Below are 27927 nucleotides of genomic sequence, written 5' to 3' on the forward strand. Positions count from 1 at the left end.
TGAATCAATATTCAATAGAGGTGCCCTGAATAATAATAGATTGATTTCATTTTTCACCCAACAATCACGTAAGGAAAACTGGTTATTACCGCTTACAAGGATGATATCTCCTCCACTACTTAGATTATCTTTTAAAAAAAATATTTGCATGTAACTTGTGAATTATTGAAATGGACAGACTGGAAAAAGTACTATGTGCAAATTAAATAATAATATAAAACAGGTTTTTATGAATTACATCATTACGAATGTAAAAAAAAAGCATCAATAGTGAATGAGCAGGAAACAAGGGAAGAAGAATAGTTGAATATTAAAAGTCACAGCTTTCATAGCAGTCTAATTAAGAACATACGCAAAAACCAGGACACAACCAATCTTTTCTGCCAGGAAAATAATACACTTAACCACAGAAATTCATAAGCAGGAAGATCAATAATTAACCCATAAATGTACCTTTTTCAGCAGAGCTCAAAAGAGTCGCAGACGATGATGACAAACGTTTATGTATGACGCTGTCTGTTTGCTTTAGGTTAGATGAGGATGTGGAACGCTTGTTTGCTGGAGAGATAAAACATGTACAACATGTTAAGCAGGGGGATGTGGAACTCAGTGAGACAGTAGTTAAAAGAACATGCAAACACTGTTAGATGCTATACATATAAAGGATATAGGAACCAAAACCTGAATGCTTAGGGTGTGCATTAATAAAAATTGAGGTGGGGCCAGCACTAGTTAGATCAGTGATGGACAACAGGCGGCCCTCCGAGCCTTTACCTGCGACGCCAGCTCCTTTCTGCTTTGTCAGATTTGCTTGCTATAACTTGTATCACTTGTTTAAAATGCCTGCTGTCATTACAGATAGGTGTCGTGAAGTGTTTCAGGCTGCCCATTACGGAGTTAGATAATACCGAACTCAAAGAGCATTGCAAATAGTCATATACACAGGTAAAACATTCATGATGTAACCAGTTTGTTTCTGTTCTTAAAACCTACTGATTAGGACAGGTAGAGGTATCAAGGGATGCTACAAATATATTTATAATGCGGGCATTTAAAATTTGAAAATTTTCACAAAATCACAAATATGAACATTATCTTAAATGTTATCTCTCAAACTGTGGGAGTCTACAGGTCAAAAATGAGTCCCGACCTGAGATTGCTTTTGAAAATCAACAAGATGATGGCTACGAGGGTAAAATAAAGCCGAACCTAGACACAGTGAACTAAATGGGGATATGGAGGGTAAGTACCGAAGCAGTGGAAAACAAATATTTGGCAGAACAAGATTATTAGTATATTATGGAGTGCACATAAGAGTAATAAAATACAAATAGGAGTAAATAAAAATCAAAACAACTTCCACTTAAAGGCAATGGCTTTTGCTCTATAAAAAAAAGAAGGCATCTACAAGTACATGGTACAAGTAGCATGGAATCTACAAGTAGATTCTGTACAGATCCAAACTGCTTTACAGATTATGCAATATTATAAAATGAATTACCTCTATTTTATTTGCATTTGTGCAATGTAAACAAGAATGAATAAAAGATACATGTTATATGATTTTGTCTAGTTACCATCATGCTGCTAGTAAGTGCGCTTGCAAAGCTCACCATTTAGTATAGTTCTATAGTTTCTCTCCCTAGACCTGTCCTGTTTTGTTGAGTTTTGATAATCCTCTGGTGATAAAACAGCTAAGGGGAGTGGGCTAGCGACATGGAATGTGTCACACACATTCCACATGGAGGGCATGGCCAGGTCTAGAAGGGACCAAAAATATGACTGATTGCTGGCAAGTAGACGCAACCTCAAGTCTGCTCATAACCTGCACAGAGGGAGAACAAATCTAGCTGACAGCATATACATTCCCTGTACTAGGCATTACTGATGAAATGAAGTACACATGCAACCTATGAACAAATGGATCTAACAAATTACATGGCAAAAATGTAATATGTGGAAAGGTATGTTCCATTGAAAGCAACCTACAGTGCTCTCCCTAGAAAATTTTGCCAGCTGGGTGGCATTAAGAAGCAGCCGGATGGGGGCAGTTGTAATACTTTACAATAATAAATAAAAATGTTGGAGGTTATTGCCCGGACCTGCCAGGACTGGTGGTCAGTGGTCTGGCTGTAGTGCTCATATGGTGCCTGTTCTAACAGGAGAAACAATGGTTTAATTTATTATAATAGGACTCTGTTGGGCTCCAAGTAAAAACAGCCGGCTGCAGCACCCAGGAAATAGGAGCTGGGGAGGACACTGACCTAGTTATAAGGACCACTTCATTAAACCAGTTGTTTTTGCAGGCATGAAAAGTATTTTAAAACCATGCAGATAAGTAATAATTTAACAGCTGTGACATTCAATTAGGTTTAATGCCATTTCAATAATATGCAATGAACTACATAATATTACAATAACAGAACATAAATTGGTTGACTATGTTATCATATTAACTGCTGTGAGTAAGACATTTCCCATGTTTAAATGGGTTGTTCACTTTTCGACCTGCCCTCTCCCTCCATGCATACCTACGGAAGAGGACTGGGCGGATTCACTCCGTACTCACAGCATGATATGGCTCCCAGCTTTCAGGAATGTGGGGGTGGGGGTGCCAGGGGAAGGACCCTCCCTATATTCCATACTGGGGGAGGGTAGGTAAGGAAGAGTGTGTCCAAAAGTAGCTAACCCCTTCAAGTGAGTGTTTGAAGATATAGCCAGAATGTTAGAGGTTAGTTTACAAGGGACAACAAGAATGAAATGAAATAAATACCGCCATATCCACTTTTATCTTCAGGCTGCGGCTCTGTGGAGGAAGAAATTTTGTCTATAATATCTACAGGGCTGGGAGAACTACTTCCAGGTAGACCTATGCAAGAACAACAAAATGTAAACAGGGGGACATACAAATGACATTGACAAATGTGTTCTTACTTTATAAACAGCAACTCTAATTCACAGGTAGATTAACTAGCTTCTAGCTACAAACGTGTGTGTGTGTGTGTGTGTGTGTGTGTGTGTGTTTGTACGCCTTATGTAAGGAAATTACATTGTAAACTTCACTGGGGCAGGAAAGGATGTAGATGAATAAGCATTCTTGGATTGTAAAGCGATGTATAATATGTCTGTTGTACAGAAAGGCTAAGAGTTATAATCATACAATACAGAAGAGAAAACAAAAATGTATTGGATATAAAACATAAAAAACAATAAATGTTCACACTGCTGACAATTGCAATCATTAAAATGTAAAGCATAGTACATTAACATTAGGCTTTGACGTTGCTATCTGCCACACTAAGAACATTCAGCGGATTACCTATACAAAATCTCCTCTAAACCACATGTGAGATCCCCCCCAGCACAGTAACTGTGGCCAGAGAGGTAAGTGGCCCTTACAGTGCAATTTAAGACATTTTAAAATACAATAATCTATTAAAATGTATTACGCATTAAATGTTAGTTATATGTTTTGATAGATTGGTTAAATACTTTTTAAGACACGTGCTTAGGCACTGGATTTTAGCAAAGTCAGCTATCCATTTTTAAACATTTGTGGAAATAAAATACATTTTAGGTACAGAGCAGCAATCTACACTTCACCATTAGGAGGAAGGAGTAATCTGACTCCCTCCTAACAGCTCTAGACACATGACAGAAGTGTGGAGGGATGCCGTATTGAATAGTGCCTAAGAAATGGAAATAGCAAGTGGGCCTGCATGGAAAAAGGGAAGGTATTCAGGACGGCTGTATATAAAGTGACAGTAAGCACAAAGTAGCGCATAGAAGTGGCCAGCAATACATAGTACGAATGGCCTGTAACGCAAGACGCAACCTCCGACGCTCACTGTGCAGATTTAGGCAAAACCACGAAAGAATGATTTGTCTGTTGATACGAAAGGATTCCACCTTCCCATTAATTGGGTTTGTGGTGTAGTCATATACAGTATTCCCCACAGTACAGGAAGTCAGGATATCCCTATTCAAAAGAGAACCCACATCAGTAATGTTATTAGGTTGAGGCTCAGCACAAGACACAACAAACCCAATAAAGGGGAAGAAGATCCAACTTCTAAGTGCAAGTACAACCCAGTTTATACACTATGCAACAGTTTTGGGGATTAGTCTGGTACTTTATTTATTTTATTTGCGGTAATCAACAAAAGGCACTAAAAGATCCGATGTTCTCTCACATTATTGGTATTACTAGTAAAACTGAGGACGAAGATATATGAATGAATCTAGATAAAACATTAATGACTTGTATCTGAAGGAAAGAAAATCTTACCTATGCAAAGCAGAGACATTAACATCCCTGAAACATAATGGTTATGATTTATGGACAACGTTTTACCTAATCTTCTATAGTACTTCAATATCATCCAGGAATTTATTGTCAATATAATGCACATATAGGACTATACATTATGTGATTATTAATGAATATACAATTTTAGTCATCTAGGTTACATAATTAAGCATGATTATAAGAGTTATTAGCTTTATTAATATATCTTAGGCACTAAGACGACTCCACTGGTAGATTCTCTCATTCCTTTCTATCATTATTGTTATAGAAATATCCACAACATAGTGTGTACTACTGATGGTCTTCATACTACTGTCTACTCAGGCACTGCAAATGCAGCACTGGGTGATACTTGCTTTAGTTAAATAGAATCTTGTGTTTATAGTGTGTATCACTTTTAATGTATTTCTCCTTCCCTTTATAGGAAACAATGCTACCTGATCTTTAAATCTCTGCAATGTCCTTGCCCTCATTTACATATGGATATTTCACAAAACACCTATTTGGTCTAAGTCAGAACTGTCAGTTACGAACTGAGGGCCTCGATCACCAATCACCAGCCATCTCTTCTCTATTCTGCCTCACATAATCTCCTTCCAAGTAGTAGTCATCTTATAAAGGGAAGAGCTTGGTGGTGGTTGGAGAGGGAGTCCTTTGATGTCAGAACACACAATGTCAATGTATCATTTAAAAAGAATGACATTTTATATTTACCTTGTTTGTCACCTTCTGCTGATCCTCCCCAAGACCATCGTTTCTGCCTGTGATCTAACTGGCTGCTGCGTTCAAGGGTGCGTCGTACATTTGCCTCCCGACGTTCCTAAATCAAACAATTCTCCAGTTGCAACATACTGTGCCATGAGAGCATCAGAAACACACATTTGGCTGCTTCATTACCATACTTCGAGAAACAGAACTAAAATATCAATAGCCAAAGCATGAATGCTCTCCTCTTAACCAACAAAAAGTAAATTTAGCAAAACTGTACTACTGTACAGTCATGGCAAAAGCTTTTGAGAATGACAAGTATTGGTTTTCACAAAGTTTGCTGCTTCAGTGTTTTAAGACACTTTCTTCAGAGGTTGCTATGGTATAGTGAAGTAAAATTACAAGCATTTCATAAGTGTCAAAGGCTTTTACTGACAATTACATTAAGTTTATGCAAATAGTCAATATTTGCAATGTTGACCCTTCTTTTTGAAGACCTCTGCAATTCGTCCTGGCATGCTGTCAATCACCTTCTGGGCCACATACTGACTGGTGGCCGCCCAATGTGCCTAATCAATGTTTGGAGTTTGTCACAATGTGTGGGTTTTTGTTTGTCCACCCGCCTTGTGAGGATTGACCACAAGTTCTCAATGGGATCAAGGTCTGGGGAGTTTCCTGGTCATGGACTCAAAATTTTGATGTTTTGATCCCAGAGCCACTTCGTTATCACTTTTGCCTTATGGCAGGGTGCTCTATCATGCTGGAAAAGGCATTGTTCGTCACAAAACTGTTTTTGGATGATTGGGAGAAGCTGCTCTTGGAGGATATTTTGGTACCATTCTTTATTCATGGCTGTGTTCTTAGGCAAAATTATGAGTGAACCCACTCCCTTGGCTGAGAAGCAACCCCACACATGAATGGTCTCAGGATGCTTTACTGTTGGCATGACAGAGGACTGATGGTAGCGCTCACCTTTTCTTCTGTAGACAAGCGTGTTTCCAGATGTCCCAAACCATCTGAAAGGGGATTCGTCACAGAAAATGACTTTACCCCAGTCCTCAGCAATCCAATCCCTCTGTACCTTTTTCAGAATATCAGTCTGTCCCTGATATTTTTCCTGGAGAGAAGCGACTTCTTTGCTGGTCTTCTTGACATCAGGCCATCCTCCAAAAGTCTTTGCCTCACCGTGCGTGCAGATGCACTCACACCTGCCTGCTGCCATTCCTGAGCAAGCTCTGCACTGGTGGTGCCCTGATCCTTCAGCTGAATAAACTTTAGGAGACGGTCGTGGCGTTTGCTGGATGTGCTTGAGCACCCTGAAGCTTTCTAAACAACTATTGCACCTCTCTCCTTGAAGTTCTTGATGATCCGATAAATGGTTGATTTAGGTTGCAATCTTACTAGCAGCAATATCCCTCCCTGCCTGTGAAGCCCTTTTTGTGCCATGCAAAGATCACTGCATGTGTCTCCTTGCAGATAACCATGGTTAACAGAGGAAGAACAACGATTTCAAGCACCACCCTTCTTTTAAAGCTTCCAGTCTGTTATTCTAACTTAATCAGCATGACAGAGTGATCTCCAGCCTTGTCCTCGTCAACACTCACCTGTGTTAACGACAGAATCACTGACCTGATGTCTGTTGGTCCTTTTGTGGCAGGGCTGAAATGCAGTGGAAATGTTTTTTGGGATAAAGTTCATTGTCATGGCAAAGAGGGACTTTGAAATTAATTGCAATTCATCTGATCATTCTTCATGACATTCTGGAGTATATGCAAATTGCCATCATAAAAACTGAGGCAGCAGACATTGTAAAAAAATTATATTTGTGTCATTCCCAAAACTTTTGGCCATGACTGTACGCAACTAAGGGGTTAAAAAAATTACAGAGTACTTTGTAGTGTTGTCACAAAGCATATTTAATGACCTTTTTTTCCCTTCTATTACTTTGGTTATCGGACTGAATTTAACTTTTGTTAATGGCAGATAGTGCTTTATTTTGGTACAGTTGTTTAATAAAAAGCCTTTTATTGTATTTTTAGTGTTAACGGCTAAATTAGACAAAAATAGTAAAAATATATAATGTCATGGCTATGCATTTTAGTGCACCCCTATAAAATGTACTAAATATGTTCCTTATTTACCCTGTTGGTGGTTTTGCTTAATTTACAAACACCTAGGTCTAGCTCACTGTGCTCCAGTCTCCAGTGATCCTAACTCTTCCACCACAGAAGTAGCCCAAGAACACGCTTCCTACATTAACCTTTCACACTGAATAGTCATCAACATAATTTTTTTTATATAGTGCCACTAATTCCGCAGCGCTGTACATAGAACTCGGAGCACCCATTGGAAACCCACGCAAACTCCACACAGATAAGTTCCTGGTCGGGAATCAAATTCATGACCGCAGTGCTGTGAGGCAGAAGTGCTAACTACTGAGCCACTATGTTCATAAGGAAACATCAGAATTAATGGAAAATGTATACATACACTTTGTCATTGAACAGCTGACCTTAGGACTCACCGATGCTATACACAGTACAACTAACAAAATATTGTAGTTGTGTTCGAAATTAGATTATTTGGCTCATGGAAGGAGAACATGCAGCAACCAGACTCTTAGGTCTTGCGTGTCACAAACTGGGACTAAAATATTTAATTAAGCAATTAGAAAATGATGTGCAACAGACATACAATACAGACCCAGGTTAAGTATGTCTTAGTTGTACCACTCCTTAAAAATATTCCAGTTTTGTTTACTCTATTCTATGCTTGTGCAACAACTTCATAGACATTTGAGTTTCTTAAGTTGGCACTTTGAAATTAATGTGATTAATGTGGGGCTTTCCCCGCTGGCACAAATGAAAATGCGGAAAACCTTTTCTTCCAGCAGCTTCTGCTTTCTCTTTTCTTCTGCCGCTGTTCTCTTTAGCTCGTCCTTTTGTTTCTGCTCTTCAAGTTTCTTCTGCTTTTCCTCCATATGCTTCTCATATTGAAGTTTTGCCTTTTTTTCTTTTTCAATTAAATCTTTCTCTTTGGCAGCTGCATTGCAAAAACAAAAACTGACTATTATAGCCAATACGCATGCGGAAGAAGCGGTTTTGAATGAGATCACTTAAATTGTTATCATTTAAAACTGGTGCACTGGACAATGGAAGGCTTTGGATCTAGTGTTTTTTTTGTTACCAAGATATAATAGTTATAAATGTAATAGCTTGTAACAAAGTCTAAAAGCTTACCACTTAGTCTTTCTTTCTCTTCCCTGCGTTCCCGAGCTAATCTTTGCCGCTCATCAGTTCTTAAAGCTGAGCCATCAATTACTATAAAAAGACAGACATGACAGATTAATGCAGCATTGTGTTACACCTTACACAATGTTTTATAGGAGATAAAGATTACCTGGCTTAGTTGTCTTTGTACTGGCTGAGGAAGGGACAGGAACAGGACTAGAGGCAGTTTGGTTTCTCCGCTCATCAGCTAGCGCCTGTGCTGCGGCCACTGTACAAAATAATACAAACAATGTCAGACATGAACTGCAATACTGGAAGAAAGTGCAATGGGTATAAGCAGTAATTACAGAACATATTCCCATTTACCACTGATTATAAAAAGAAAATTAGTTCTTATTCTTAAGACATCAACATATGTAACAGTTATTCCTTTTATTAAGAATATTCAGCTAAGCCAATAAAAACTTATCTTGGGTAACTTATGAGTATGTGTACACAGCTCTCTATTGTGTATGTTTGTTTGTAGTTTGCTGATATTACATAATAAGTAACAATAACAATAAAGGACTTAAAGTACACTTATCTTTTAATAGTTGTAGAGATGGATACAATTTATCAACTACATTTTTTTTCTGTAGGAAATAGAAAACAGAAGTACTGTGGGAAGTGTGAAACTGGCTGGCTCAGCCCAATCCATGTGTTTTATTGTATGAATTACTAAATGAACAGTAACAATGTGTTTTACACCAAAGCTGTGGGTCAGTGGGGTACCAAAAACTGATTTTTGGGGCTCCCAGGTGCTCAGATAGGCATGTACTGCCTTTTTCAGGGTCCCAGAACAGTTACATACTGGCACTTGGGGTCCCAGCTAAAAAAACCCACAAAGAACAAAGCAAAAACAAAAGAACTAAATAAAAAAATCAGTTGAGTGCCACTGTTCTACGCTTTAAGATGTAGTTTAATATTTTTCACATAATACTACAAAAAAATAAACTTCATATTATTGTTTCTAACTTTATTAACCTGCAATCATTAAGGTGTCCTGCTGAGTCTTTATAGGAGCCTTGCACCACACACAAGTGCTGATATCTCTTATAGTGGAGTGTGGGTTGGTCTCTTGATCTGCATGTATCTTTATAATTTGCTCAAGAAATAAATGCAGTTTTTCATTTGCTTGTACAGTAGAAATGCCACATCAGTTGCTTATTTGCATATTGTCTCTAGGGAGGACCACAAAACTCTCCCTAACCCTTTTCATTGTTTTAAGTGAGGCAACAAGCTCACAAGAAGCCACAACTTCTAACCTGCAGTGCTGTTCATAGGTAAACAGAGATACCCAGGCAGAGGTCAGATAAACTAACAACCAAAAGCGAATTACACCTCATTATTCAGGCAGCTTTTCATGTAAAGCAAATAAAAGTCTACCCTGAGAACATAATACAACTCAGACATAAGGCATCTTTAAATCACCTAGGACATTAAAGTAAAATTACGAGAATGTTTACAGGTCTGTAATACTGGAATGAAGATCTATCTGGTTATTATAACCCAGTGATGGGCCACATGCTGCCCACCGCTCTTTCCCTCTTTATGCCCAGTCGATCCTTTTGTCAGATTTACACTTCATCAGTCCCAGCTATTATATATCGTACAGAAAGCTCAAGTCGCAAAACAGAGACTAAGCCTGAACTTGCGTATATATATTTTTTGCCCGGAATTGCCAACTTCCGCATCACGTGGTGCCTTGGTACAACGCTGGGACGTCACGCAGTGTGATCAACACATCTGACATAAGAGAAGGGGGGGGGGGGGGGGGACATGTATTCTGTACCACAAGGTCTCCCTCTTTTCACTGCGGACATTAGCTGTGCGATCCCTGCTTATTTCATTAAAGGTCCAAAGAGTGCTTAGGCAGGCCCTCATAGGCACCAGTACCAGTGTACTACAAAGTTGTCGTCTATTTTTGGTTCCACTTACACATGTGAAAAGACATTTACAAACAAGCACAGCAGGATGACTGATGGCTATCTCTGAAGAATTGTGTTGTGCCTGATCCAGCCTTACAAATAACTTTCAAAGGCAGGTGGACAATCTGGTCACCCAGAAGTCACATTGAATTGTCAGATTTTATTCTAATATATAACCGACATTAAGAGTAATGTGTGACCCTTGAAGCGTATCAGGTTGCATATCGATGCCATAACCTTAGACTGAAAGAAAACTATGGATTGATTTGTAAAAATTCTTCCACCTTGAAAATGACATAAGTAGATTTGTTTTATTATCAGTCACACAGTAAGACTAAAAAACGAACAACAAAAAAAGCACACAGATTATTGTAATGATTGCAAGAGGAGAATCTTTCAGCATGATCTGGAGCAAAATAGGAAAAAGAAAGTGGAACTGTGATTATGGCCATATGCACTATAAATAAATCCAGCCTACAATATATTTTTAATTATGACCCAGAAGTATGTCATTTTCACTCTAGGGAAGACACCCATCCACCCCGATTGGTCCTGTGAGCCTCCCCTTGGCTGGAGTGGGGATCCAATGACTAAAATGATAATAGCTAAAGGGGAATGTAGCCTGAAAGCAGGTGTTCGTGCAATCCAGTCAGGTGTCGCTCTCTGTGTGCTCTCCACACAGATACTAGTTTAAATCTGACTCCATGGGACAGATTCAATAAGCCGCAAGGTGTCGCGTTCTGCACCGGAACAGTTCGCAGAGACAGTTTTTACTAAAATCTCTTCTCATTTTCCTCACGTCTGCAAAGGGAAAATTAGTGGAGATTTCTGTACTGTACTAGCTGGCAATGTGCGCAGCCAGATAGAGGCGATGTCCAGCAGTACCTTGCGGCTAACTGAATCTACCTCCATGTCTCAATTTCTCAAGTGCCCTTGAGGTTCAGAAAATTGCAGACCCTGCTTCAGTTTTGATGGTAAAATAAGCGTCTCAGTGAACAGATCCCCACCAGACCTGTAACCTGTGGCGGAGGTGGCTTTAAATGGAGTGGGGTAGGACTCAATATTTTGAGTGGAGCTCTTCTTTAACTGCAAGTGACACGTGCTCAGACCGCTAAATAGCAGCCAAGTACACTTTCTGAATCAGTTCATGGATCCCAAGTATTCGGCCTAAGTAGAATCTTGTTAAAGAAAACTTTACAACTCATTTAAATTCAAAATGATACATGGGGTAAGCACTTAAAGCTGGTACTAACAGTCTGTCTGCAAATCAAAAAAGAAAATGTTAATTGAATGAATTGGCAGCCACCTCCAGATCTCATCGGCCTGACCAAACAAGCAACAAGAGGCTGAATGAATGAAGATGTACTTTTATTAAGCGTTGTGGTTATCAGGCTTTAAAAAGTCTAAAGTACAAAATATAGTTTTATAGCTAGCTATTTTCTGATTACTACTAACAATTTGGCTGCTAATTGCTTTGACACAACAAATTCTATATAAAAGCAGTTCTATCAGAATGACATCAGAATAAGCAAATGTCTTTATGTCGCTGGGATAAGCCTCAGAAATAGGGAAAACAAAAAGTCCATTTAGTATAAGCAAACAAATGACAAGTGTCCACCCAGGCAGCAGAAAATCTACAAAGAACTCGTTATATATAGAAATTCCCATCTGCAGGGCTGAGAACAAGGTCACTATATAACATTTTAAAGCACCATCTCCACCAATCCTAAAATGCAAGTTATTTTGATGTAAAAGAACTGCAGGAACCATTCACAATTATTTCTGGAAACATTTGTATGTTTGGAAAGGATATAGCAGGAGAAGCATTTTTCCTATACAAACCAGCATTTCTATCATTAGGCCTATTGAAGTATAGTGCACGAAGCCTCTCTAATAGCTAGATACCCATATCTATCTATCCATACACAGATTCAGTGTTTCTGTAAGCATATACAAATAATATACTGTAGAATATGTATTTTTTCTACAGTGTTGAGGCTCATGACATGCATCCATGGTCTGATGCTGTGTGATACATTCATTATATGGGGACCACAACTTGAATCAATTTAAAATGAAGACCCAATCCATATATGGAATAGATCACCAAATACACATCATTTTTTTTAACTGATGAGGGACTGAAATTGTTTAAATCCAATTCAACATAGACTGCCTTTATTGGACCCTATGATGTAATATGCAAATTATTCTCTGAGTAATGTAATTACACTGCTTGCATTTAGGATTGTGCTGCACTGTAAGTGTTGTCATTTAATGGCGGAAATTCTTCAGGTACTCTTTTCACTCAATGCGTCAAGCAATAAGGTCTGCTTCCATTTATATAACAATTCTGATCAAGTCTTGAGAAGTTTGATCATTTAAAAAAAGAGGGGCAGGTAAAAAGACTTTACTTCGTACCAGTGTTGCCTGTGTGTCACTAGTTTTAGGTATATAATTGAAAATCATGAGGGGGGATAGACAGAGCATACATAAAACTGGGACATAAGGTACACAAAATAAATACAGACATGTATGTAAAGGGTAGGAGGTGCTATTGGGTTATGTCATACATTTGTTAATTTAGGGTTTGACAATACCAAATCCAGGAGCTAGTTAAGTCTAGGAGCCAAGGAAGATTTGCGCCCACCGACCTCAACCGAAATTATTCCTAAATGTTAGATGGCAGCAGCATTTCTTCTTTATTATTTCATTTATTTGTTTAAGGAGCCCTGGTACTTGGCTCCTGGGATAATTCATATGGTGGATCTGCTTCATGGAGTTAGTTTTTGTAAACCACAATTTTACAGAAAGCAAAGTCTTTACAGTTCATTCATTTTCATCAATTAATGTGAAGGCTGAACACAGACTGGAGAGAGTGAAACCAAGGATAATAACATGTATTTGCTGCAAAGTCCACTTGCTTCCTATGAGTTACTGTAACTTTAATATAAAAATGTGGGCCGTTTCCTGACTCAGCTGCAGTCTTCAATTCTCTAATGACTGTGTACTCCACAGGCCATAGTCTATGTCTACTAGCGACTATGCAATCATAAAGTAGAAAGGAAGGAAAGAACATTTCACCATGGTAACTTGTATTGTCAGTATAAGAAGAGTCCCCAAGGTAAAGTGAGAGAACATGAAACTCAGTGAAGGATATAAGGCTAATGATGAATTCCTATATTATGCAGTTTGAAATTCTCAGATGAGAGAGAAAGAAAAGGCCTAGCAGGACCAACTGCTCGCACAACACCGCACTGGGATGGAAGCTATATTACGGCTCTTCGTGCTTAAACTAAAGCTTTTCAGTGTTTCCATTACATTTAATCAATGCTACCTGAGCTATGAGCACAGTCATTTTACCAGATTAGTTGCTAGTAGGAGGATAGTCAGAAAACACAAAAAGGTATTTGTAAAAACTGTCAAGCCCTCAATTATCAGAGCAGTAAAGGTCTCATAGCGGGGTCCCATAGAGCAACTCCAAGCATCTTGTCACTCATTATGCATTTAACGCACACCCACAGTATCCAGCATGTAGCAGCAATGCTCACATTTATACAGCGCGTGCCTGCGGCCGCACAGACAGAGAATGCACAGCGCGTGCCTGCGGCCGCACAGACAGAGAATGCACAGCGCGTGCCTGCGGCCGCACAGACAGAGAATGCACAGCGCGTGCCTGCGGCCGCACAGACAGAGAATGCACAGCGCGTGCCTGCGGCCGCACAGACAGAGAATGCACAGCGCGTGCCTGCGGCCGCACAGACAGAGAATGCACAGCGCGTGCCTGCGGCCGCACAGACAGAGAATGCACAGCGCGTGCCTGCGGCCGCACAGACAGAGAATGCACAGCGCGTGCCTGCGGCCGCACAGACAGAGAATGCACAGCGCGTGCCTGCGGCCGCACAGACAGAGACTGCACAGCGCGTGCCTGCGGCCGCACAGACAGAGAATGCACAGCGCGTGCCTGCGGCCGCACAGACAGAGACTGCACAGCGCGTGCCTGCGGCCGCACAGACAGAGAATGCACAGCGCGTGCCTGCGGCCGCACAGACAGAGACTGCACAGCGCGTGCCTGCGGCCGCACAGACAGAGACTGCACAGCGCGTGCCTGCGGCCGCACAGACAGAGACTGCACAGCGCGTGCCTGCGGCCGCACAGACAGAGAATGCACAGCGCGTGCCTGCGGCCGCACAGAGAGGGAATGCACAGCGCGTGCCTGCGGCCGCACAGACAGAGAATGCACAGCGCCTGCCTGCGGCCGCACAGACAGAGAATGCACAGCGCGTGCCTGCGGCCGCACAGAAAGAGAATGTCCAGTAGTGGTCAGCACACACCAGCAGATATATACCACCATACATACCTCTTCAGGGACCTGAAGACACATTAAAAAGTGTCAAAGCTGCTTTGACAACCTTTGAATGTATCTATTGAACGCTGGTTCATCATAAGGACACTACTGTGCTGAGTCAAATCACTGCATAGAACATTAGAATTTCATTTTACTTCTGACACAACAGCAGACATGTGATTGAACAGGCAGGAGTGCAGAAGCATGCAGTTTACTGTTCTATATCCCAGGGAATAAACAGAAAGCTGTTAACCATTCTCCTCCCAGAATCTAGCACAGAACATACAAGCTGGTCAGCAGTGCAGCAATAAACATTGTCAAAATGGCTCTATTTCAAAGACATTGACCAAGCTCTGAACACCAAATTGATGTATAAGCAACAACATTAAAAAGAAACACAGTGAAACATGACATTTTGAAATTAGAATAAAAAAAAACAACAAAAACACACAAGTATTATCCAAGGCATACTTTTTCATAAGTCAATGAATCTTAAAAATAAGCAGATATTATAAATTTTAATTGATACTTTTCCCACTATGAGTGCTATCCCACTCTAAGCTATTACATATACATTTAATTATCCCTTACACAGACAATATGCAGATTATATTTATTTTAATAAAGATATGCAGAAAAATGTTGTTATACAGCATTTAGATGTTACTGCGCAATTAAAAAAAAACATTTTAAATAACCCCATTTAAAGACAATACTTGCTCTTCCTGTGATCTAAAGCCCATTCTCTCTCCTGGGCTGTAATAACCTGCTACTGCAGTATATTCTGGCCAATATATTACCTTAGATTGACATAATGGATTACACTTGAAAAGCTTGGCTACTTAGAAACCAGATAAAAAGCACATAAGTGTCAGCAAGCCCTGACGGAGATTTAGGAGGTCCCTGCCAAGAGCAGACAACCTGGAAAATAACATTGCTCACTAATTACCATTCATATCGATTATATAGACAAACTAATGCTTCAGAATTTGTGGATTGATGAATAAACCATTGGTTCTCTTCCCATTAGTAACAGAGAAGCACTAGCATGCTGACATACACACCACTCCAAAGGTCAGTATTTTGCATTAATTTGCAACTATATGGTACAAAGCTATTAAAATATATTTGTATGTTCTGTCATTGCTACAAATCATATATTTTGGCAGTTGTTATTCATATTGTAAAAGATATAAACAGAAAAAAGCATTTTAATAATTACAATATATGGCATTCCTGTTCCTTCAACAATAAATAAGCTTGTGGCACTGGATGTGACAAAAAGGCCAAAACTATGTATGACTTCATCTCTCCGCCTCTGTTCATCATCATCATCATTTATTTTATATAGCGCCACTGATTCCGCAGCGCTGTACAGAGAACTCATTCACATCAGTCCCTGCCCCATTGGAGCTTACAGTCTAAATTCCATAACATACACACACAGACAGACAGAGAGAGAGAGACTAGGGTCAATTTTGATAGCAGCCAATTAACCTACTAGTATGTTTTTGGAGTGTGGGAGGAATCCGGAGCACCCGGAGGAAACCCACGCAAACACAGGAAGAACATACAAACTCCACACAGATAAGGCCATGGACGGGAATTGAACTCATGACCCCAACGCTCTGAGGCAGAAGTGCTAACCACTAAGCCACCATGCTGCCTGTGTCATGCCCGTGCTATATCTTTATAAGGACTTACAATGGTCCCGCTGCCAGGGAAGATGAACAATTACAATAAGTTCTATTTTCTGTGGTCATTCTTGGGGGTTATCAATGGCAGTAATCCCTAGCAGTGAGCAAAAGCATGACATAAAAGCCCACAAGTCACATTTTGCTCCAGTATGCATACAGCAAACAGCACAATCCTACTGAAGACAGAATACACAAAAACTACATTGAAAAAATACTTTAAATACACTTTCAACTCACATGAATGGAAAAGAAATGCCAACAATGCCTAAATGTTCCTCAGGCAGTTGCAGAATACAGCAATGCTCATCTTACAGGGCTGATGCACAGCAAGGCTGTGGGGGAAAAAACAAGGTATCGCCAACTATGTCAAACTGACAGCTATCCCACTTAAAGCTGAACAAGAACGTCTACTACAGCAAGTTACCCGAGTGATAAATTGAGGATCAGGAGAGAAAATGTATAGAAAGATACCCTATATAGATACAAATATTTAGCACTGCCTATGACACAAAAACCAAGTCATAAGGATGGAAAAGTATCATTATGGGAAGTTCATGCATTATATTATTTGAACCTACAGTCCCCTTATGAGCAACCTCTTCTATTGAGAGAACCAGGAGAGAGGATTCTTTCTCAGCAATTACTTCAGGCCCTGTTTTGGTATTGTGGTTTTTTTTTTTAGCTAGAAAATAAACAGAAAGGCTCTTAAAAATAAGTGTCTCTGTGCGGAATACCAAATGTCTGTAGACAAGCCACAATGAGCAAGATAGTCATGGTGCTCACTGTTAAGAGTAATTTCTATAGATTCCGTGAAAGATTTCATGGGGCATATTCAATTCTTGGCGTTACTGCCAAAAGTAACGCGCCCCTATGGGGCATATTCAATTCTCCGCAGTTTCCGCAGCGAAAAAACTATTACCAGTATTATGGTAATAGTAATCCGGATTTCAGCTCGCGGCTCCCTGAGCCACGAGCTGAAATCCAGCGAGAAAAGTACCGTTCGGTATTTACGAGCACTATTACCGTAATGACTGTAATAGTGCGCCCGGCGCGTTACTTTTGGCAGTAACGCCAAGAATTGAATATGCCCCTAATATGCCCCTATGTGTGCCGATGCTCATGTACCGTAGTAACTGGAAATAAGCGCATCGCTCATTTTCCTGTCACCTCTATGGGTTGTGAGGGAAACTGAACGGAGATGCATCGCAGCAGAATGCCTTCATGGCCCGTTCCGGAGAAACTTCACCGAGAATCAACTCTCCCTGTATGCAAACTTCTTCCCTAGATCTTTAAAAAGCCTGTAAGGTACAATAAGACATGAAGACAGGGCTATAATCCACTGTCATGTTTATAGCATAGGTTAGACTAGTCACAGTGCCTCTTTGCTGCGAGCATCAGATTTTATCCTGAATTATGATACCTAGTTTATAAACAGGATATTTATTTCAAGATTGTCGTCCACTTTTCGACTGTGGATGCTCCAGTTACAATTTTTTATGGGAATCATCACATTATCAGATACACAGAGAATTGTGACAATTCCGGTTTATCAGGAAATTGTGTTGAATTCTATGATCAGCAAAATACTACAGTGCCAAAAGATTTCTCAATTAATAGCAATATTAAATTATTATTTTTAAAATGATAAGAATAATGAACCAAAATATTGCAACCACGAATGCTGGTGTCACACAAATGTTTCTGAACGTTGTCTTTTCAACTACTGACATGCAGTACATGCAGGCACTCGTGTGTTTCCATAGCTGGAGTACTCTGAAGTCCTGAGGTGCGATGATAAACAACTGTTCCTGTTTGAAAGCTAAGGGTCTACTACAGTAACTTGTGATGGCTGAATACTGCATCTTGTTGTCAAATATATATATATATATTAGAGATGCTTACTGACCTCCGTGAACTGGTTTTGGATCTGGATTAGCTTTGTGTTTTGGTTTTGGATTTTTTAGAAAAAAAATAAATCCTAAAATATGCTAAAATCACATAATTTTGCTCATTTTCCCCCCTACATTATTATTAACCTCAATAACACTAATTTCAAGTAATTTGCAGTCAATTTTGACCACCTCACAGGTCACAATATTATTTTCATATACTTTCGGACAAATACTGCAGCGACCTGGCTGGAAGGTAAGCGATAGAGCAATGATACAAACAAACGGCAGTTCCTAGAACATATAGGGAACATTGGCACACAGCTGTGGCAGGAAAGAAAAGTGGGGGTCTGAACTCCCTCCCACCCCTCGATACGTTGGATCTTAAAAAGGAATTAAAAAAATCGCGAGATCCGAAGACGTCGCAATGACGTTTTGCCTTGTTTTCAATTCCGAGGGCGCGCAACAGTCGGCTCGGTACTCGGATCCCCTAAGTTCGGGTGTGTTCGGTTCTCGAGGAACCCAGCCTGAGCATCTCTAATATATATACATATATACACACACACACACAATGTTGGAGTAATATACACTTAACATTCTATATTCTTTTGTGATCACAAGTAGTTGTGATCGTCACAGATGTTCAAACCATGTTTTTAATCTGCATTTTTAATGAAAGATTATTAAAATTAAGGCTTATATTCGCAGAAAAAAAATATGTTTTCCCACACTGATCCACATAGGTTTAGTTTGGTAGCTGCAATAGGTATCAAATAAATGAAAACTAAACTGAAAGTTTTCATTCTTCAGACATAAGCCATAAAGGTTATTCGGTATTAAGCCAATATTCCAGTGCAGCGCTGTTAAAGAGCATGACCTCCTTTCTCCATTACAGACAGTTGAAGCTCCACCCATATCTTCAGAACAGAGTCCTAATAATACAGATAAAACTCAGAGACTGTAGTCCAGTGGATCCGAAACGTTATCAGTTAAAGGCACCCTTAGGGTCTCCATAATTTTTTCAAGGCACTCCTAAACCAAAATAATTACCAAGTAGTCATCCACCTTGCTTACAACCGGCTTTGGCACCCAGGGAGTCGCGGCACACAGTTTGGGATCCACTGCAGTAGTCATTTGATTTACTTTGACACAACTGGCTCTGCCCCTATGTATAAATCAACCAATCTACACAGAACCAAGTCTGACAATCTGTCAGTCACTTGTGGCTGCTATAGAAACCCCTCCCTTCTAACATGGCAATTTGATGTGAAGGAAAGAGCATAGTGAATTTGAAAAAGTAACAACAAAAACACTTTCACTCCCCTATTTATTGAGGGTGGTAGGTGTCCTTGAGGCACCTTTAGTTTCCCAGATGTAAGGGTCTCTCGAAAAATTAATAGACTGTAAGTGGAGGCCAACAATGAGTTAAGTTTATCGTACAGTAATGTACACAGTAAAGAGAGTGAGAGGCATCATATCAAACATATGAATATATAAGGCGAATCTGTATCAGTCTTGAGTTTCCCAGTTTCTTCATTTGAGGAGGATACACTTATGTAGATACAGTGGAATTTCAAATAATAAAATAACACAAACGCACAAACATTAAAAAGTATATACATCTGAAATGGCATCAATATGTGAGTTGAGTAGGCTTACATGTATCAGTCTGAAGGTTCCCATAATTTGTTTGTAGAAGATGAGAAACTTGGAATTTCAGACAATAAATACTAAACATAGTCTAGCAAAGTTTACAAGTGTTAGATAAATGTAAAAACAAAAACACAAACCCATTAAGACTTATGTGGATCAATACAAGTTCCCAGGTAGATGAACAGGATGGAAGCCAAGTTCTCCCGCCTTATAGGTACAAGAGGTAGGCCAGTGTATTAGGGTAATAATATTCACAAGTCCTAGTGATGTCTGTGTTCACCTTGGCGTGTTTCATCAGGGGGCTTAATCACCTGTCTATTAGTAGGTCATTCACAAGGTCTTCATCATTAAGTATAAACATTACACTTATTTCATGTATATTATTCAGCGCAATATTAAAAATCCTCCGATATCCATTAATGTCAAATAGTGGCTTGACTTGCGCTGTAATATATATAGATCAGTCTTTGCACCACTATAATATACGTGAAATAAATGGAGTGTTTACACTATATGTAACTTGTCTTGAAAAGCATTGGCCTGCAACCACCAGGGTGTCTGAACAGCTGAGTACAGATTGCAGATTGGTGGATTCACATAGGGACATTGTCAGCAGTCAAGCATAATGAACATATTATATACTCTGCCATTTGAACTTTTTCTATATCACCACACTTTTAGATTTAAATGAAGGCTGTTGTGCTTTCTGTGGTTTGCATCGGCAAGTGAGGAAATACCTCAACAAAACAACACGTACACTGTTTAGTGCCCTGGGAATTGTCATTCCTTGCAAGTCATATCTTCAGGAGTTAGGGCTATAACAAAACAAGGAAATAAGCATAGCAGTGCCATCCATGGCAAGTTATTTAAAGGTAAATGATTGCACCATTAAAACTAGATCAGGTTAGGCATTTTTCTACAGTATGGTTGTACACACAAATCGGCACTTGAAAAATTACATTCAACCATCAATTCAGGGTTAGAAGATTTGATGTGAACTGAATCTATCACCTACAGCAGGTACCACTGTGGCGTAAACAAAAAACAAAGGATAAGGATGTCTTATGTTAACCTCCATATTGGGGGCTTGAGAAGCGGATGGTTGGGGCACACAAGCGAAGCTGAACTAAAATAAACAGCTTCCTTTTACACTCTTTTCCGCTGTCACTTATGGAGACATTAATATTTACCTTTGTTCAGTGGGTTCTGGTTGGCATAATGGATAGGACTATATTCAAGTGAAATCTATCCCAAGTTGTGTTGTATAATATATATATATATATATATATATATATATATATATATATATATATATATATATATATATATATATATATATATATACACACACACACACACACACACACACATGGATTGGCATGTGTTGAAAGGGTAACCTTTTTAAAAAGGATTTAAGTTATACTCTGAAAAGGTTATGGTCTTATCAAGCATGTCCATGTTTATGTATGCGTCACCTAAAACGGTTTATAAGTGCTCTAATATAACTCAGGCAACCAGAAAGAATATGCCGTAGAACAGTTTTATGTGAATAAAATGTCATGGTAACTGATCTAGTGTCATGCCCCCTCAATATAGCTAACGTGAAGCACTAGACAATCACAGAAGAGGCTACCACAGGATATCTTTGAAACATACACATTCTCACAGGTATAGCCACTTTCTCCATGCCCCTAGCAGCAGAGGATAAAACAGCACTACTGTTGATGTAGATGTTTTTTTGTTCCATGATGTGCTGCTGCAGTGCACATGTTTATAGGATATTTGATTTATTACTATGGTGGCCCATCTTCCTACACTTAGTAATTCCAGTCTTCCATGCAATGCACAGCTGGAGGCCGGGGTTATGTCTATCCTTCCAACACTTTCTAACTGTTATACATAACCTCATAGAAGGGATGGTGCTTCTGTGAGATGTGATTGGCTGTCAGTAGTAGCAGCAGCAGTGTGCAATCACTGGATGTGTATAGTGGCAGAGATCAGTGCACCTATGCTTGCTGTAGCTAACGCTTGTTCCCAGCTGTACATAAGACTGAAGACTGGCACTTCTGCATAGTAATGAATTAAGGCTGAGTAATAAACATTGCAGCAGTAGAACTTGAGGAACACTTTTGGGCAAGTATATATCTAAACAGGCTGGTTTTAACCATCTCAGCATGGAATTCAGTGAAGTCTCTTGTCAGTCGTGGTTGGCGCAGGCAGGACCAGAGGTCTCAGTTTTAACCAGAGACCCCCACAAGGAGGTTTGGGCTTTGATGCTGGAAGATCCACAACCCTCTGCTCCCCCAAAGTGTCAAGCTGGTGCCAAGCAGAGACGTCTGGTCAACAATCCGGAACTGGTACATGGTCGGCCTGCACAACGCCAAAACTTGAGGACAACAAGGAATGTCAGGAGCACAATCAGAAATAAGAGTACCAAAACGACAGGCAGGACAACGGTCAAAGAGCAGTCTGGGTTGGTAGCACTGGAAACAACCACAAGAGTATGCACATGAATGCTGGCGTACAGGTACGGAGCTTAATACTCTGGAACTGAACTGTGCACTGAGCAGGGTTTAAAGGAACTCACAGAGTCAATCTAGGCGTGCTTAGTGATGTCAGCGGCCACACGAACACAAGTATAAATTGCCTGAACAGCCGAACACCCACTAATACCCACTATAGCAGAGTGGGGCAGCAGCATGGAGAGGGAGCGGACACAAGCGACGAGAAGGAGGAAATAGGGAGCGTGCCGGACATTGGATCCAATAAGAGACAACCAGACTCCAGACCTAGAGCGTTGCTAGTACGAAGTGCTTATAGGAGGGGAGAAAAAAGGATTTAAAGATGAAAAAATCTGATTATTCGGCCAACACCTGTGTATATACTGTCCTCCAAAACACAACTTTTAAACTTTATGTATGTCAGACTTTCAAATCACTAAACAATTTACAGCATCCGAATTCATTTGCTAGGTCAGTCCATCTATCACTGGATTGTGTTCTAAATACAAGGAATTTAGAATTCAGAGGGCTTTGGCAGCTTGTATTGATTGCATAACTTAATTTATTAAATAAATCTCAAAGTATCAGTAGCATTCAAGTGGTGATGTACAATATAATTATATATGTATGTGAATGAATATGTGGACTATACTTTCTATAGTGGGAAACAGCTCATGGTCTGACAATGTATAATTGTGGCAGGCTTTAGTTTCTGAACTTCAAATAAAAGACTAACCACAGGCCTGTATATTTGGGGTGACAATATGTCAATTTCATGAAACAAGCAACAATATTTGTTTTCTTGTAGGTGACTGTATAACTAAAATATATATTGCAAGAAGATAAATTGTTCCTTGAAAGGTTACAAACTCTTGCTGTACAGACACTGCTAAGTGTCACAGGTCACTCCATTTTGCAGCCCAAAAAGCTCATTAAGGCAGTTTTAAAGTGACATATATATCATATGTATCTATTTTGTATATAGTGGGAATGAGAAAAGTATGCTGGGTAGAGGGTTGTGTATAGTTGGCACAGGCCTGTTAATCTGGGCACAGAGCTGTGAATAATATGTGAGCAACAGTGAACAGTGGTCATGAAGCGAATGTGGACTGTGGTATACATGAGGCCATTATGCTGAGCATGTTATCGCTATAATTTTTTGCCATATTACACAGATTAAGTATTTACTTTTTCACTTGTGCTGTGCACACTAGCAACACACTTTTACAGACCACGATACATCCCCCCCCCCCCCCAAACTTTTACCCTATAAGAAGATCAATAAAGATGGGCACCATATAAATCATAATAGTGATAGGCAACCATGTTAGACTTTCTGTTCAACTAACCTGATATTTTTAGCCCTAATCTGGCACCAGTGTTAACCGCATTGATAGACTCTGCAGGAGGAACTTATCACAATGTGCTGTATTCCTTATCTGCGTTATCAGCAACTAGAGGGAGACCGACACCCCAACACATCATTAAAAAAACCTGAAAATTATTAAATACCTTAAACATGTGGACACTTCTGTAATCTACAGAAAGAGCAACAATGAACCACATTACAAACAATCACCTTGTTTCCTTTGACAAGACACAAAAGAATGAAGCTCTTCAGGGAAGGAATCTCATTTGGAGTTCATCTTAGAAGCTTGTCACTTAATGTCATTTGTACATTGTTCGCATGGCAGATTCTTATTGGAAAGGTCACATAAATAAGAATACAAATACAACCTAGCAGTCTTCATCCATCTCTGAATGACATTTTATAGTAAGATCAACATGGATGATGAATGACACCAAACAATAGCGCAAGAAAAAAAACTATTAACTAAATTTAGTGCTGCACAAGTAATTCATGGGGAATGGACATATGTCATAGATGTATGCAAGATGGATCCCAGAACAAAAGTGGTGCGCTGTGCTCAAGCAGTTTCACACTCAGGCCCCGGCTTTAAGAGTTAATTCCATGATTAAATAAGATTATTGTTTATTAATGATTCGCCACAGATTCCACAGCGCCCTACAGTCAGCAATACACAGAACAGAAGCGTTCAAGATACATCATACAAACACATATAGGAGCAAGAGAACAAACATTTGCATTAGTATGAGACATGAGAAAATAGCAATAACATAGGAAGAGACAGAGCAGAACGTAAATAAACTTTTCCATGACGACAAGAGACAGGAGGAAGAGAGGACCCTGCTTGTGAGAGCTAACATACTAGAGGGGCAGGGAACAAATAGAGACAATGGAGATGGTGGGAAACAAGTGGATGGGGCAAGAGAATAATATCTGTAATAACGCCAATATATGCCCAAGAAATGTCCAATGCCCATGATCTTGTTTTATTGTTGTGACACCAGAAATTGGTTTTATAGGAGCTTTGGTGAATCCTTGTAGAAACTTTCGATTTTTCCAAAATGCAGTTTTAGTGGTGGAGGAGCAGGTTATTGTGATGTCGCAGTTATTGCATAGCGCTGTGACATTAATCTACAACCCATATAATTCATTGCAAAAACTACTAAACACACTCTCTGTCTCTTCCCTGTGACATCCCCATCTAATGTTTCTATTCTGTGAACACCTGATGAAAAGATAATGCAAAATGGAGTTTCAAGTTGGAGTGGACAGGCCAGATAGTACCGAAACTGTATAGCAGTGTATGGTAGCCACAGCAACCATATGGTTCTTCCGATAGTCAGGCATCACTGGATAATCTTAACTATGTTCTAAGTTAGCAAATACACATATTTGGACTTAATATACTTATATACACTTGTTTCAAAGTGGAGTTATCCATTCATGAAAACATCCAAAACTGTATTTCATAGCATAAGCCATAACCTATTTTTATTATATTTGGCCAGTACAAACACTTCAGACATGCATGCAATAAATGCCAAGGCTTTGAGAGCTTACAATCCAGAGGAACAAAGCAGACGGATGACTCAACATGATAACAATCAGAACTACTATCCTTTCCTCTTGTGGGATGTTGCTGTATATTTCCTTATTCTATGCATTGATACATAAATCTGAGTTATCACTGAAAGCACTCCCAAAATATGGAAAGAGCCATATTTAAAACTGTGTAATACATTTAAAGCAATAGTTACACACCTCCCATGCATAAGGGGGGAATGCTAATATATATTATATACACATACCCACAATATTTGCTTTCATTTTGTAAACTGCACTAGATAGTTACAAATTGAGTGGTTGCTAAGAGCACCTTTTTACTTTGCTCCAGTTCTTATAAATGGACCCTATTGTATTACAGAATGCAGAGAATTCCTACTTAAAAACAGGGCAGATGTGGTAAACTAAAAATACTGGTTTAATCCAACACAGTACCAACATTTCCAAGAAGCTGAACTGCAAAAAATATATTTCACTCACCGAAGTGTGCTTGAAACAACTTTGCAACTGGGAAACATGTTGTTATGCTTCCTAAAGCATAACCTAGCAATGATGGATATTATGCTCATAAGGTTCTGCAGCAGCTAAATAAAGGTGATAAACAAGTCATGGTGTATAATACTAACCCTGGCACCTAAACCTTATGGAGGCAGAATCAGAACATAAGTAATGTGCAATAATCTCAGATGCATGCCTTAGGAAACTCATAAAAAGGCCGGAAATGTAATGACTGTCACATTTCAGGCCTTCTTGTAGTCATTGTGATGGGAAGGAAACCAGCCACAGAGCTAGCAGAGATCTTCACAGCAGTGAGAGGAAGCTGCACAGACATCAGTCAGTGATCACATCAAGTCACATTAAACATTCTTTACAGCCCCATTTATCCCAGGAGTGTATAGCAGACATGGGGAGGGGATTGCATGGGCTGGTGCTGGACTGCAACCTACAGATCTCCCAAATGACAGCAGCTCTCCTATAAGGAGACGTGTAAAGTTTCCTGCAGCAGATGAGTGACGATACTACAATCAGGGACTGAGGACACCGATAAGAGCTGGGGTCTGGGTGACACGTCCACCACACAGGGACCCTTCCCTCTATAACCCCCGGTCACAGCCTATAGCAGCCCCTCCTAAGTGCTCCCTCCATGACAGGCCACGTCTTCCCACAGCAGGCGGCTCGCCCCTTCCCTCCACCGCCTTGTCACCCTTCTCCCGCCCGACCCACCTCCTCCGGCCACGGCTTAGTCTCTCTTACCCATCTGCTCCCGCAGACCCTTGAGTTTGCCGCTGCTGTCCGCCATCTTCCACTCCCCCCGGTGTTGCCGCTCTCTCTCTGTCCAGCCCCGGGCTGCGCATGCGCCGGCGGGGATCACGCGCAGCGGCTGTTGCTGCTGCTGTTGCTAGGGAGAACTGTGTGATTAGGCTTAACCCCATCCCTGCCGGGGCAGGCTGCAGTCATACCTCAGTGGCCCACAGATTGCTTGTGGCTCCTGCAGGCTTTACCTGGAGGAGTAGTCATTAGTATTGATTTCTGGGAAGTTTCTTTTTTATTTTTAGTTTACTTTATATTTTTGCAGATTTTTGTAAGGAAAACTATCAATACTATATTTGATATATTTTAACACGTGTGATTTATCAATTAGAAGAATAACCAGTTTTATTAGTTGTATCAATCTGTTATTTTTACTGTACTGCGAGGGTTTTATCTGCTCAGTTTTCTATACCCTGCAGGTATAAGTGTTCTGCTGTTACTGCTGTCTATAGTGGTTTAGTCAGTCATTAACATTTTTATAATGTTAACAACACAAGAGGAGGAAGAGCATTAGAGCAAACATTTTAATTTAATTAGTGGGTCTCGCACACCCCTCCCCACCAGCTTAATGCCTGACCTAGGGCCAGGGGCATAACACTGGGTCCCATAGGAAATAGTGGGGTGAGACCTGGTAATCTGCTCCAGAAGTCTCCACTCTTCTGAGCATGTGCAGCGAAACCCATGGGGGCTAGAGCTGAAACCACAGACAGGGCTTCACTGCACATGCGCTGGACCCCATATGTGCCCCCTTACCCCCGGTGACTGCGGAAGTGTGACCGGACTGACCACTTTATGTAAAATAACACTAATATACCCATAAGCAGTAAAATACACTCACTAGTAGTAATATCGTAGTTGCCTACACTCCCGGAATATCCGGGAGACCCTGAATTTTTGGTGAAGTGGGGGGAGCGGTGGTAATCGCGTCATCCTGGCCCTGCCCCCTGCTATAATATGCACGCCCAACTTTGGAGATCTCCCAGAGGGGTGATATGCCACTAATATAGTCATCAAAAGTAAATTGATGCTCATATGTACTCAACTGCAACAATGTTATTCCACTAATCTATTTATCAAGTGTTCCCCACACCTCTTAGATTGTAAACTCATTTGGGCAGGGCTATCTTTAGCTTCTGTTTTATGTCATTGTACATAATTTGTTTGTATCATGATCCCCTCAATGCACGGCCTTGTGTACCATGTCAGCTGTTTATAAATAAAGGATAATAATAAAAATAATATACCCATCAGTAGCAAAATGTTACAAAAATTATGATTGTTATGGGAGATTTTAACAACCTTATGGATATTACATTGTTTACTAATCTCAGAACCTTAAGTAGAGATGGAACTCGGAACTTTAAACAAAGATGAACAAGTCC

The 27927-nt window shown here is 40.0% G+C and overlaps 1 protein-coding gene across 9 annotated transcripts in view; it reads right to left on the reverse strand.

The window, feature by feature from the left end:
* MAP7D3 (MAP7 domain containing 3) overlaps positions 1-26595 on the reverse strand; it is a 55005-nt gene extending 28410 nt beyond the window's left edge. For 8 of the 9 annotated variants that reach the window (XM_075187282.1, XM_075187281.1, XM_075187280.1 and 5 more), the window contains exons 1-7: positions 26489-26595; positions 8417-8515; positions 8257-8337; positions 7896-8059; positions 5024-5129; positions 2774-2869; positions 454-558 (exon numbers count right to left, since the gene is read on the reverse strand). In XM_075187282.1, coding sequence (XP_075043383.1) covers positions 454-558; positions 2774-2869; positions 5024-5129; positions 7896-8059; positions 8257-8337; positions 8417-8515; positions 26489-26534 — 697 coding nt within the window. In that variant the 5' untranslated portion in view covers positions 26535-26595. The remainder of the gene's footprint in view (positions 1-453; positions 559-2773; positions 2870-5023; positions 5130-7895; positions 8060-8256; positions 8338-8416; positions 8516-26488) is intronic. The other variant, XM_075187275.1, reaches the window with a different exon arrangement.
* Positions 26596-27927: the final 1332 nt, after the last annotated feature.

The sequence above is a fragment of the Mixophyes fleayi genome, chromosome 9 (genome assembly GCF_038048845.1).
Source record: "Mixophyes fleayi isolate aMixFle1 chromosome 9, aMixFle1.hap1, whole genome shotgun sequence".
Taxonomy (NCBI): domain Eukaryota; kingdom Metazoa; phylum Chordata; class Amphibia; order Anura; family Limnodynastidae; genus Mixophyes; species Mixophyes fleayi.